At 37.0% G+C, this 12,635-nt stretch overlaps 1 protein-coding gene across 2 annotated transcripts; it reads right to left on the bottom strand.

Moving 5' to 3' along the window:
* Positions 1 to 453: 453 nt before the first annotated feature.
* Positions 454 to 12,553, bottom strand: nhej1 (nonhomologous end-joining factor 1). Of its 2 annotated transcripts, none has more exons than XM_056750958.1 (8): positions 12,413 to 12,553; positions 11,638 to 11,834; positions 10,867 to 11,085; positions 10,423 to 10,561; positions 10,279 to 10,337; positions 1,341 to 1,530; positions 1,038 to 1,120; positions 454 to 740 (listed from the first exon to the last, which is right to left on the bottom strand). In XM_056750958.1, exons 2-8 carry the CDS (start codon positions 11,803 to 11,805, stop codon positions 648 to 650), a joined length of 951 nt encoding a protein of 316 aa, XP_056606936.1. In that variant the 5' UTR covers positions 11,806 to 11,834; positions 12,413 to 12,553; the 3' UTR covers positions 454 to 647. The 2 variants fall into 2 exon arrangements, with proteins under 2 accessions (XP_056606936.1, XP_056606937.1); XM_056750959.1 differs by having other exon boundaries at positions 11,638 to 11,837; positions 12,413 to 12,497.
* Positions 12,554 to 12,635: the final 82 nt, after the last annotated feature.

Below are 12,635 nucleotides of genomic sequence, written 5' to 3'. Positions count from 1 at the left end.
GGATACCACAATGACTTGCTTCCTAATATTGTAAGAGGTGTTACATTTCTGTCACATGCTTGCAGTATTCGACCAATCACAATGCACTGGTTAACTGGCCAATCATGGCACACCTCGCTTTTCAGAGCCATGAGATTTGTAAAAAATCTGAGCGTTTCAGAGAGGCGGAGCAAAGAGGGGATACAAACAGGCACGGTGTGAGGAAAATACAGCGTTTTTGTTCCTTAAATCGTGTATACACATTGGATTACATCTAAAACAAACAATAATATTAATTTTAGCCGTGTAACATGACCCCTCTAAAACCTTTTTACTTTTTCCATAATGCATTCTGACGCTGGCAAAAGTTGATCAATGTGAATTACTAAAGAATCCAAATGTGTTTAAAAAACAATTTCATTTCATTTCAAGCTGATCTCATCCATTCTGTCACACAAAACGAAAAAATCTGCATAAAGGAAAGCGATATTTTATTTGTTTTTAAAAGACACCATTTTAAATTGAAACTTACAGAATAAAACCCACAATAAAAATATTTTAAAATACCCTAAAAGATCCAAAATAAAACAAGTATGAAGATACTAATAAGAGTTTCGAAAATGTCCATAATTTGATATTGTGGAAATGAGTTTTAGAGGCGAGATGGGTCACCGAAAGAGTCCTGTGGCTTTCTTCTTCTTCGGCCGTGAAGTGTAACACTCTTCAGGACCCGAAGCAGCAACAGTTGTTAGCGGCACAGTCTGAACAACATAAGAAAAATTGTGATGAATCTTACTAGCATTTTAATGTGATTAGCCAATGTAGACGAAAGCAGAATTTATGTTGCTGAACTTCCACAACCTCTAAAGACAAACAGTGGCTGGACTCCACCAGCCAGAGGTCTGGAAATGTTGGGTACACAGAGCATGTGAAATGGTCACTTGGGATTCCCAAAAGCATTTATCAAATATTTATTTCATGAAACGATGACAAGTCAAGAATAATCATTAAGGCAGTAGCAAGCACAACATGACCGAAAGAGGAATTAAAGACCGAACCTGTTCAGTGTCTGCCTCCTGTGTTTTTCTCGATGCTTTTTTGACATCATTGTGTTCTTGAGAAGCCAATGGAGCCCCTACACCTGCACATGACCACAGCAAACAACACAAACAGTTAACAGGGCAAAAATGTTAAAAAATGGCTTATGACTTTGAAAATCGTATAACAAAATTGTATAGTTTGCTTCTGGTTTGCGTTCCATAGCTAATATGGGTTTAGGAACAACGGAGGTTTAAGCTCGACCGTTCCTTTAATTCATGCATCGAAGAAGAACAACTACAGTTTGTGTGTGAGAGAACAACCTGTGTGAACATCATTGGTTTGTTGGTGACCCCGGTGTTCAGGAACGCTGATGTCATCCGGCGCAAGGCTGCTGTCTGAAGAACGTTTACGTTTCTGAGCAGATTTTACAGAGTTTACAGCCACATACAGCGCCTGTAACTCGGGTTCAAAACCCAAACTGTCCAGCGGCACACCCATCTGTGGAACTGTCTGTACAACAAAGAGAAAAAATGACTAAGACATGGTTCAATTTCAATTCTGTATTCGCATCGGCATATACATTTGGGATAAATCTTATATTTATAATAACAAAAAATACAAAAACCATACAAAACCACTACGGCCACTAACACTTTATCCATTAAGGGAAAGGGGGCAAAAAGCCCATGATATTTCTAAAGCGTACACTGACTTAAAATAAAATCAAAACTTGCTATCCTGTTTACTTTTTCTTTTAAAGTTATTTTCCAAATGTGCACAATTAATTGGTGTTATTTTAAATACAAAAATGTTTGTCAACAAACAAGTGGTCCAATGGACTGCAGCAGCACTTGTGATCCGTGGTCTTTTCCCGGCTTCTGATTCCCTCAGTCTCATACCATTATTTCCCGTCTCAATCTCCACTGTCCTATCCATATAAAGATGCAAAAGGCCAAAAAAAACTGTCCTGAAATCTGACATCACCAAGCCCCTCTCTTCTATCCCATTAAGAAATAAAAAAATTCGTGATAAAATTAAGCCAAAACCAAAAAGGCAGATCTTAAAAATACAGCAGCATCTACAGCATCTACAAAACACAAAACACATTGAAAAGGCGTCCAGAGAGTTCAACAGGGTAACCTCATTGATGTTGAAGCGGTGGCTGCATTAAAACACACTTAAACACATTCTCTTTCACAACAGAGAGGACACATTCTTAAAATTAGCTGCCCAAATATTGACTCTGCGAGATTGGTGACCACCGGCTGAATAAGGGGACCCCTAAATAAGCGTGTAGACATTCGGGGTTTACACTGATTTATTTTTATTATTTGTTGGTTTAAATATCATAAAAATAAATGTGTGCTTTGAGCCGCTCTTTGGGGACAGAGAGCGCAATGTGAGGAGAGCGGCCTCAGTTCATGAGCGTGCACTTCCTCTCCATATAATCCAGGTCTTCTGAAGTCATGTGATAGCTTTGTGCGAGGACAAAAACGCAACATTAATTTCTAATTGACTGAACATGTTTAGAGCGGTCGCTACATTACTTTTTATCCCTGCATTTGTGTAAAAAGAAATAACAACGTAAATAATAAACTGTGAGTGAACTGTTTTCTATTAAATGACAAAATATGGGACGTTTAAACTGATTGAATGCGTCAAGTAGTTTTTTAAACGCGAAAACCAATCTCATTGGCCGTCACTTGGGTGCGTCAAAGAAAAGGCGTGTCTAGGAAGGGCAGGAAAACAGCGGTTCACATGTGTTGATGCATCATGTTGATACACCTATTCATAGTTTGTAAACAGCGCTGGCTGGTTTTTAGTGGTTTGTGGATAAACTGTTCTGGCTTCATGCTAAACCCCTAACCAATGGACCCTAATGGAAGTTTCCAGAAGCTCTTAAGGCACCAGTGTGCACACTTAACTGATAAGATGAAGAGTAAATACAAATTTTATTAATTCAATGACATTCGACATTCACATTTAAGAGTGCATGAAGCTATACTCTCATCTACTGCTATCATATACGACCCATGCCACTTTATTTTGTTTTTCATGCTATTTAGGATTTTCAATTAAATGCAGCATCCCATAACTTTTGCCTCTCTATCGCCATCTCTGTTTGAAACATGAAATTGCAGGTTTCTTTGTGGCTCGAAGTCAAAATACCTCAAACTGAGATTTTGTGCGTGTACATCAACAACTCAAACAAGAAATCATTTTTATAAGCTTATCGTTGTGAATCAGTGTAAGGTACAAATTATTTTATTAGAAATTTTTGTCCATTTTTACCCTTTTTGTACCTTTGAGAAGTGTTTGAGTACATCTGTTGAGCACACGTTTTGCATTTCAACTGCAATTTACATAAAGATGACATATCTGTATGACATATAGCTTATTGCTCGCTGAACTCTCTGTAAGTTGCTTTGGATAAAACCAAAGTTAAATGACTAAATGTAAAAAAGAATAAATAATTAAAATGATTAATGTAATTATTATGTAAATTTTCAACCCGGCACTACTACTTTACAAAGAGCAAAAGTAAATCATAAGAAAAAAAGTCCATGCAGAAAAAGTTTGTGGCGGTTGTGATTAACCACATTTTCACTCTGCGGCCTCACAGCTATGGCTGTATAACAGTCGTTCTTCCATAGTCATGTCACTCGTGATATATTTATTATAACCCGACTCAGAGCCAAGCGCACAAACAGACACTGCACACAATCTAAACAAATAAAAGCAGGTGAAGTCTTAAGTGAGCGTCATGCATTAAACCCAGAAAAGCCTCATTTTACAGGCCTTCATAAATCAGTCCTCACTCTTATTCAAACAAAACACCCCCTCTTCCCTCAAAATATCTATTACCTCTGTCTGAGCTTCCCTCGCTTGTCACCTCCTGCGATTGTTTTACCTCATTTCATTTTCTATAATCCTCACCTCTTCCTCATCGTGATCTTCACGAGAGGAGCTCGTGTCTGATGGGACGTTCCTCTTGTCCTGACTGCCTTTCTCAGGGGTTAAAAGAAGATGGAATAAACCACAGGCCAGCTACAGCTGAGTAATTACAGATCAGAGCCGAGCCTGTGGAAAACTGGACTGGCGCTATGAGAGAGAGAGAGAGAGAGAGAGAGAGAGAAAGGAATAACAGAACGAGAGACATTTGGCCTCTCCGAGCGCCTCTGAATGGGTTTCATGGTTATCAGTTCGGGGTGATTACCGAAGGCCGGAGCCAAGAGTTTCAGTTACGAGAAAACATCTCGAGATTTAGCTGGAGTTTAGGTATGCAGACCCGACAGGTCCTCATCATAAAAAGGACGACACGTTTTATCAACTTGAAGAAAAAAAATTGTAATTTGAAAATTCTCTGGTATTAAAAAATGAAAAGTTGCTCGACACTGTGCTCAAACTGGCCCTCAGCATCATTTCCATGACGACCAAGTCATCCACCAAAGCTGCATGCTAGCAACCAATCGTAGATTCTTTTTTTATATTACGTCAACAAGTAATGGAAGTTGTCAATGGAAGATGGTCTCCTTGTATTTTTCGGTGACTACATAACGCTTTTATTGTCATAAATATATAAAAAAAAAATCACATATCATTAAATTATCAAACTTAATCAGTTGTTCTTGCATAACCCACCTAACTTTAAAGATTTGCATAAGCAGTTACAATTAATTTCACTTTTGGTTTCAACGTTCATATCTCATATATGCAAGATCTTATATAAAGTTCAAATTTTGACCTGCTCTATAGATGTGGTCATAAATGTTGTGGGCTTTTCTGACCAATCAGACGTCTGTTTTTCGTCTGTTGAATAGAAAAAAATCACTTAACATTCATAAACAACAAGTGAGCTCTTCTTAATTGGACCAGTAAGTTACCACCTAGCAACCGCCCTCAAGTGCCTAGCACTGCCATAGCAACCACCCACATCCATAATAAATGACTGCCAAGTGCCAACAGAACGTAAATATTGAGTTTGTATTTTCTGTCGCTGATTCATCGTGACAATAACTTGGTTTAATAAAAGCATCATAGGACTTAAATGCATCGGTCACAAATACCGGAGGATTATGGGATGTTCCGCTGATGTGTAGTTCAGTACGCCTCATGACCCGGTGTGGCAGAGGGTAGGGTCAGTCTGCAACTGCCAAAACCAAACTGGTTTCTCAACTCACCCGGTCAAATTTTCTTTTTTCCCCTCAGCCTCAAAAAACCAACAGCATGCGTCATTGAAACACATTCATACACAAATACACCAGGCCCGAGAGGATCTGCAGGAACAACACCACTCCGCATATGAACCAATATGGACTATACACAAATCTTTGTGTCAATTGCATTAAAAACAACACATTTAGACAAAACAAATGAAATGTTCACAAACTCAGGGTACAAAACCCAAAATGAGTTCACTCAGTCATATATGGTCATGACAGGAAATCAAATGTCTGTGCATCTTTTTATCAAACGCATCCTTGGCCAGACTTCCAGCCATCAGGAATCTCATGAACGGGCTCTATTTTTCCAGAGACTTGCTATGTTTGTTTGGCATTTGGGTGAGAAATTCTTCCAAATATGCCTTTATTTTAATTCTGAATCGGGTCTTAATGGTTCTTCAGTGTGGAGTGGAATTTCCCATTGTATTGTGAGACAGAAGTCAAAGACTTTGATATTTCAGAAACATTTCAATGGGCACAGGGCAAGTACTGTCGGGGTCAGAATCATGGCATACCGGCAGCTCATGAGACCCCTTTGAAGGTTAGGTTATCTTGGGAGAAAATCCCTGTTGGTAAATAAAATTATGGTATTTATCATGCTAAAATGTATGCATTCATTCAGACCCTAACTTTGTAATTGTATGAAGCTTGTTGCTAATGCGTTACAAGAAAAAAGTAACCATAGGTTTCAAGTAAATATAAATAAATAACAACTTATTATAAAAGCATATTTAAAGAATAGTGTAGCTTTTCCCATTGAAAGCAAAACAATTTGTATGACTAAATGGCACATCTCCATTCTCTTGTTTATATTAACAATTGACAACGTTCAAAGTTCCCACTCTAAGCCAAATGTCAAATTCCCTGACTTTTCCCTGACTTTCACTGCCTAAAAAGGTGAATTTCCATGACCTATAATGAATGAAAGCCTTCTTTGGTCATTTAATAATTTAGACAAAACTATTGAGGTGTACATTTTCCTGGCATTTTGCCTATGTTAAAAAATTCAGTATAGAAAACTTACATTTTGATAATTGGAAATTTAAATTTAAAGAGACAAACAAAAATCCCTGATATTCCATTACATTGAGAAAAGATGCATAAAATTCCACAACTTTCAACGTCTGGAATATAACTTTTAAAATTCCATGATATTCCAGTAGTTCCATGACCTGCGGGAACCCTAAACATTTCAAGTTTAACTGAACCATTTGTATTTAAATTGATAAAAACTGAATAGATTTTCAGTTAAACCAAAATTTATTCAGACAGTTTTTTTATATGTTTTTTTACAAGAGGGTGCAGGACACTAGTTCATTTATATAAGTGAGGATTGCAAAATAAAGTAAACTGTTACATATTAAACCAAAAATCTAACCTTGTCAATCATATTTTTTTAATTAAATCAAACAGGAAAAAATCTGTTTGTTCCAATCCTTATTCAATTCAAATGATTGAGTCCAAAGTACAAAACGTAGATGGTCAATTTGTCTAATAACTCGTTTATCAAAGGTAACTTTATTTTGCATTAACTACATAGGAACTCTACTCATAATTTAAAACAAATCATTAGAATCATCAGAAAAACGCGAATCAGTTTTTTTTGTGTTGTCACGTTGGGTTGAAATGCCACGGGTTAAATAGGCGACTAGTATCTTCGTGTTGAATACAGTGGGGGAGTGGACTCATATCCTTTTCTCACACCACCAAGTCAAGCCACACATATCTGACTGCACATTCACCAGGCCGGTTGGAAATACCCCTGGATTCGCACAAACACACTGACGTGAGAACAAAGCCCCCGCCTCACACCGAAAAAATGACTGCCAAAACTAAAAATCAAAGCGCCAAAAGCATTTTACTCATCCAATGATAAAAGGCCATAAACACAACCGCACAGTTCTGGGACCTCTAATAAACAGCCACTGGTTTGACTCCTCCCACTGAAGGTGACATGTTTCTCTTGAGGCCATTTGTCATGAGAGTGACAATATATTAAGTACACTCCAAGTGTTAAGTACAGAGCACAAGCTAAAACAAATGTGGAAAAAATTCATCACATACACTGCCATTCATAAGTTTAGGGTCACTCGACTGATAGGGTCAGTTCTCATTATCTTAAGTCTTTAAATCTCAATGTGTATGCTTCAATGCTTCATGTTTAATAACTGTGTCAACATAAAAGAAAAAGCAGCCAATAAGAGGCCATAATAGACGTGAACAAAATACGGTTTAAAAGCATCTCAGGGAGAGACCTCAAGAAGACTGCTTTATAACACTACTGCTAAATCTACAGTGGTTACGTTGTAGATGTTTGAATATACAGCCGTTGAAAAAAATATATTCATTTCAAAATTATTTTCAGTTTTTCTGAATTTACTATTATAGGCAGGGGCGGACTGGCCATCTGGCATTCCAGGGGTTTGGGGCCGGAACGGATGATTTGGCCGCTCAGACGTACGAATTATAAATGCAATACACGCAACGCGTATGAAAAAAGACACGTATGCATGCCAACCCCCCCTCCCGTCGACAGATATGGTATAGGGCCATTGTGGCCAACAAATGCCAAGGTCGATTTGTCTTCCCAGTCCAGATAATAGGCACGTGTTTAGGTAAAATAATCATATTGGTTTCATTTGGTCAACTACTAACAATATTACTCAACAAATTTCAAACAAACAAATTGTTTCTATTTGAATTTCTTTGGAGAAACAGGTGAAAATAACAGAAAAGATGCTCTGTATTTTTTCACACCTCAAATATTACAAAGAAAACAAGTTTATATTCACTTTTAAGCAACACAGCAGTAATATTTCATGTATTTATGAAATGTAAAAAAAAAAGCAATAACGCAGATTTTTATCACTTTTTTTATGTGTCTTGTCATTCCATCAGGCTGTCACATTGCTGTTGGATGACTTTATGTCACTACTGAGATTTGATTTTGTTTAAATTCAACAAACACTGGAATTGAATGACCACAATACAATTAGAAACTTTCCTGTGGCTCAGTGGTTGGAGCGTAGCGCTAGCAACGGCAAGGTCATGACTTCAATCCCAGGGGATTGCACATAGTCAAAAACAAATGTATTGTTTAATGCAATGTGAATAAAAGCGTCTCCAAATGAAGAAATACTTGAGTTTACTATTATCCTAAAATGTATAAATAAATAAATAATAAGTACGTCACCCTAAATGTTTATGCCTGTGGATCAGTCCATTTCTAGTAAACCATCACATGGCACACATGCATACAGTAAAACCGCCCAGCCATAATCCCACTCATCACTAAAAAACAGAAAACACTCACACCCCAACAGTAGGGAAAAGAAAACACGGCCCAGTCTACAGGCAGTTCAGTGTTAGGCTGAGCTACAACAGAGCTGTCAATGCAAACACTCTCCGGTCTCCACAAACCAAACCACAGACTAATTATACACTGACTCAGTGTGTGTGTGTGTGTGTGTGTGTGTGTGTGGTGACCCTCAGTTCTGAGTCAAACAGAGATCCAGTCTCTCTCTGTTCCTGTCCAGCTAATTTCTCATCACCCTTCCTCCAGCGCCCTCCAATAACAGACCCCCTTAAAGGGGCTTCCCTGCTGCTCATGGCCGATTCTTCAATTCCTGTCCACCTGCCCTCCTCCCAGATTGCTTCAGATCTCTCCCTATATAAAACACTTGATTCAATTCATCAGCTTCTTAGTGTGTTAACTGGGAAGACTGCTGCAACATTAGGTGCGTGAGGACTGCAACCAAAAAATACTGAATTTGAAAAATTAAATGACTGTGATTGTGACTGATTATAATCTGTGTTTTGGTGTTATGTGTGATGGTAATGACATTTTACTTATTGGAGACAAAAAGTTTTCGCCTACAAAAACCTGGTGAGGTCACCTCATAAAGCCATGAATGTACAAATGATGAAAAAAAATCGTAAACTTACTTTTTTTTATTGGGTCTGTCATTCTGCTGCCATGGCAGAGATGCACACCTCAACTTCTCATTTACATGAAAAACTGTTTCTTGTATGGCAAAATGTATGGCACGATGATCATAAAAGTAAATAATTTGTGAAAAATGTAAAATATAAATTGTGTTAAAATTAAATGAAAATATAATTTTCCATTAGGGAAATCTTCTTTCTTTTTAAATGTTAATGTATTGAAATGTATAATGTAATGAAAGACGCAATAAATTGTTTCCTTTTTTACAATTTTGTTTTTCTAAATCATCCTATTATGTACATTTTATAAACATTTTTTTTTATTTAACTTTTTTAAACTATATTTATTCCGCAAATTATTACATTTGTATTATTAATGTTAAATTTTTGGTAGTAATATACAATACGATTGTACTGGTTAACATTCATGAACTAACAATACTTCTACAGCACTTAATTAATGTTCATGTTAATTTTTGCATTTACTAACCCATTTTTACATTTGGTTACATTTATGCACAAGGAAAAATTGAAACGATTATATTGGCATTAACAGAGGCATTGCCAAAGATTAAAAAATGCAAAATAATTAACAAGAAACGATAAAATGAGAACTATTTTGTGTTAGCAAATGCATTTACTATGTTAACAAATGAGATAACTCCGTTTTTAAAATTGTTAAAAAATCATGTTTTTTATTATGTTAGTATTTTTTTAGTTATTATGGCTTACTCAAAAGAAACCAGCTGCAGTTTGATTGATATTATTGGAATGCACAACAAAAACGAGTTATCTCATTTTGGAACCAAACTCTTCAAATATAACATTATTGTAGTGTTAGCATTTTTTCTATTTATCGTGCTATGTATATACTGTATGCATGTACTCATAGCTGTAACACAACAAATTTCCTGTATGTGTGTGCACATTTGGCAAATAAATCTTATTCTGACAGATACAGAGTACTTAAACAATCACCCACATATGTGATTGCACATGTATCTCCATCCAATCTTCATATACCTGCTAGTTCTGCCTGAGCTTGTTCGACTATATTTAGCACTAGACAGAATGTAAAAATGCTTCACACCTGTGTGAAGAAGTTCTCCCTGTATCTGTGCACGTCAAATGGCTCTGTCTGCAGTCGAGCTGTGAAAGCAGAGAAAGTGTCAGTGAGCTACAAATAGAAATATGAGGGCATGTGTTTGTGCTCATGCTGACACGGCGACCGTACCTCTGCTGAGAACAGCTCCGTTCTCCTGATAGTCCTGTATCTCTGCATCTTTCCTGACCAACATAGCAGCAAGGTCCTCTGCTTGTCTCTGCAGAACCCTACTCACTGCCAGCAGGGGGCACACCAGCTGTCTGCACACCTGATTCAGACAAAAGAACGCTGGTGTAGATGATCTTTGGTATTCAGTGCGAGAAAGACACCATAAAGTCTCCAAATAGCTGTACAATTCAAAATGTAATATTAAAATATAGCAATACTGATTTATTGATAATGATTGATCATTTTAATCTTGATGCACTTCAAAAGCACATTTTCCTTCAAATAAATACCACTTGGTTTGTTTTTATATCCAATGCATGACACTCCTACGTTCTTAGGTGTGGGCAAATAAATGTTGGAGACAGAATATGGGAGCAGGCAATGACCATGTTAGAAAATGTGTACCATGGCTACAGGCATCGGGGTGCAACGGAACTCCCAGTAAAACGGCAATCCGGCCAGCTCACTTTTGAGTCTGACTGTAAAATTATCACCGTGACGTTCCAGTGAGACTAGTGCAGAAGTGGTCTGATCATCATCTTGGCTTGAAAAACAAGGCTGTGCCACCGAGCACAGATGAGAGAAAAAAGCCTGTGCAGGAGCCCTTAGGCGCTTATTTAGTTCCTTTCATACAGAAAAGACAAAAAAGAGAGAGATTTTAGTACCATTCTTTCATTTATTCACTCTCATGTCATTCCAAACCTGTTTGACTTTATTTCTTCTGCAGAACACAAAAGAAGATTTTTCGAAAAATTTGGATACCAAACAACATTGCTCACTATTGACTTCTATTGTATGAACACTAAACACTTTTGAGACGTTTGTCAAAAAAAAAAAAATCACCCTTTGTGTGCCACGGATGAAAGAGTTTTACACAGGTTTTAAACAAAATGAGGGTGAATAAATGATGACATTGACATAAGTCCTTGACAGGGGGAAACTAATAACATTGTCTGGGGGCCAGTTACAGGAGTGAGAAGCCAGCCGAAAAAAATGTATCCCATGATATTCAAACAGAAATATAATATTATATACTTATTTATATGATCTTCTTGTTTTAATGACAATAAAACATCTTGCACAATCTCTGCGCTGGCATTACAGTTTCAATTTACCTGGTGTCAACACAAGCTTTTTTATGGTTGTTCAGCCGTGTGTGGTGTCGTGTGTTCTTGCCTGTGCTCGACTCTGGATGTCGTCTGCATTCATATCCTCTTCCCACACACTGCTCAGATCACTCATCAGAACCCGGTACTGTGTGTCACCAAACCAGGCTTTGGCCAGAAGATCACAACCACCAACATTCACCGGCACCCACGGCAGGGCAGACAGAACTGACTCCATGTCCACACAGAACACCTCGACAACACAAGCTGCTTCATGTAAACATGGTTAAGAATATGAAGTAAAAAACTGATCACCATTTGTATTATAACAGGTGCCGTAGTAGATTTGTGAATACTATGGGTTTACAACAAATACAATTAAATAAATATGAGTTAAAGCTTAATCAATGCTCCAAATGATGCTTATTAGTTAAAGAATATTGTCGTAAATATGGTTTCAGAAAAAATATGCTATTTAACACTGACAATTGCGAAAACATTTAAAAACGTGAAATCCCCTGAAGATTATTTACTCTTTAAAAACATTAAGGCTTTGCTTAATTTATTATATATAAATAATGTAAACAACATGAGTGTCTGATGAGTACAAAACAAAGTTACTTTATTGAGTATAATTCTAATGATTTTAATTATATTTTTAACCATGAAGATGAATACAAGTGCCTGTCCAATTCGTGATACAAATGTTTCGACATATATAAACTAACGTTACTAACAGTGAGTAACGTCAAATGAATTGTCCACAGATCATTTTTGACAAACTATCAAATTATTATAAATATTTTAGATGTTAAAGGATGAAAGATTGATCAGAATTAACTCACCAGTAAGGGGGACCTTTCCGACTGACGCACACTCCCCCTCAAACAAACGACGATTAAAACATTCCGAGAGGAAACACTTCCGGTTTCAGCGTTGCATTAGTTAACATGTTTAACGCTAGGCTACTGAAACTATTAGACAAAAAACAATATAAACATATTTTTTTTGTTACAGTATATACCAACCTTTGTTCAGAAATTAGCACGAAATAGATTCATTATTCAC

The sequence above is a fragment of the Triplophysa dalaica genome, chromosome 6, assembly GCF_015846415.1.
Source record: "Triplophysa dalaica isolate WHDGS20190420 chromosome 6, ASM1584641v1, whole genome shotgun sequence".
In the NCBI taxonomy this organism is placed as follows: domain Eukaryota; kingdom Metazoa; phylum Chordata; class Actinopteri; order Cypriniformes; family Nemacheilidae; genus Triplophysa; species Triplophysa dalaica.
Note: the sequence above shows the minus strand (reverse complement) of the source record. Positions and strands in the feature narration are given on the sequence as shown.

Bases quoted from the DNA above. Each gene is read 5' to 3' on its own strand.
- nhej1 (XM_056750958.1), bottom strand. From the start codon at position 11,805: ATGGAGTCAGTTCTGTCTGCCCTGCCGTGGGTGCCGGTGAATGTTGGT. The intron at 10,562-10,866 runs GTACACATTTTC...TGTCTGAATCAG, and splicing joins CCCCGATGCCTGTAGCCATG to GTGTGCAGACAGCTGGTGTG. The intron at 741-1,037 runs GTTCGGTCTTTA...TATGTTGTTCAG, and splicing joins AGGAGGCAGACACTGAACAG to ACTGTGCCGCTAACAACTGT.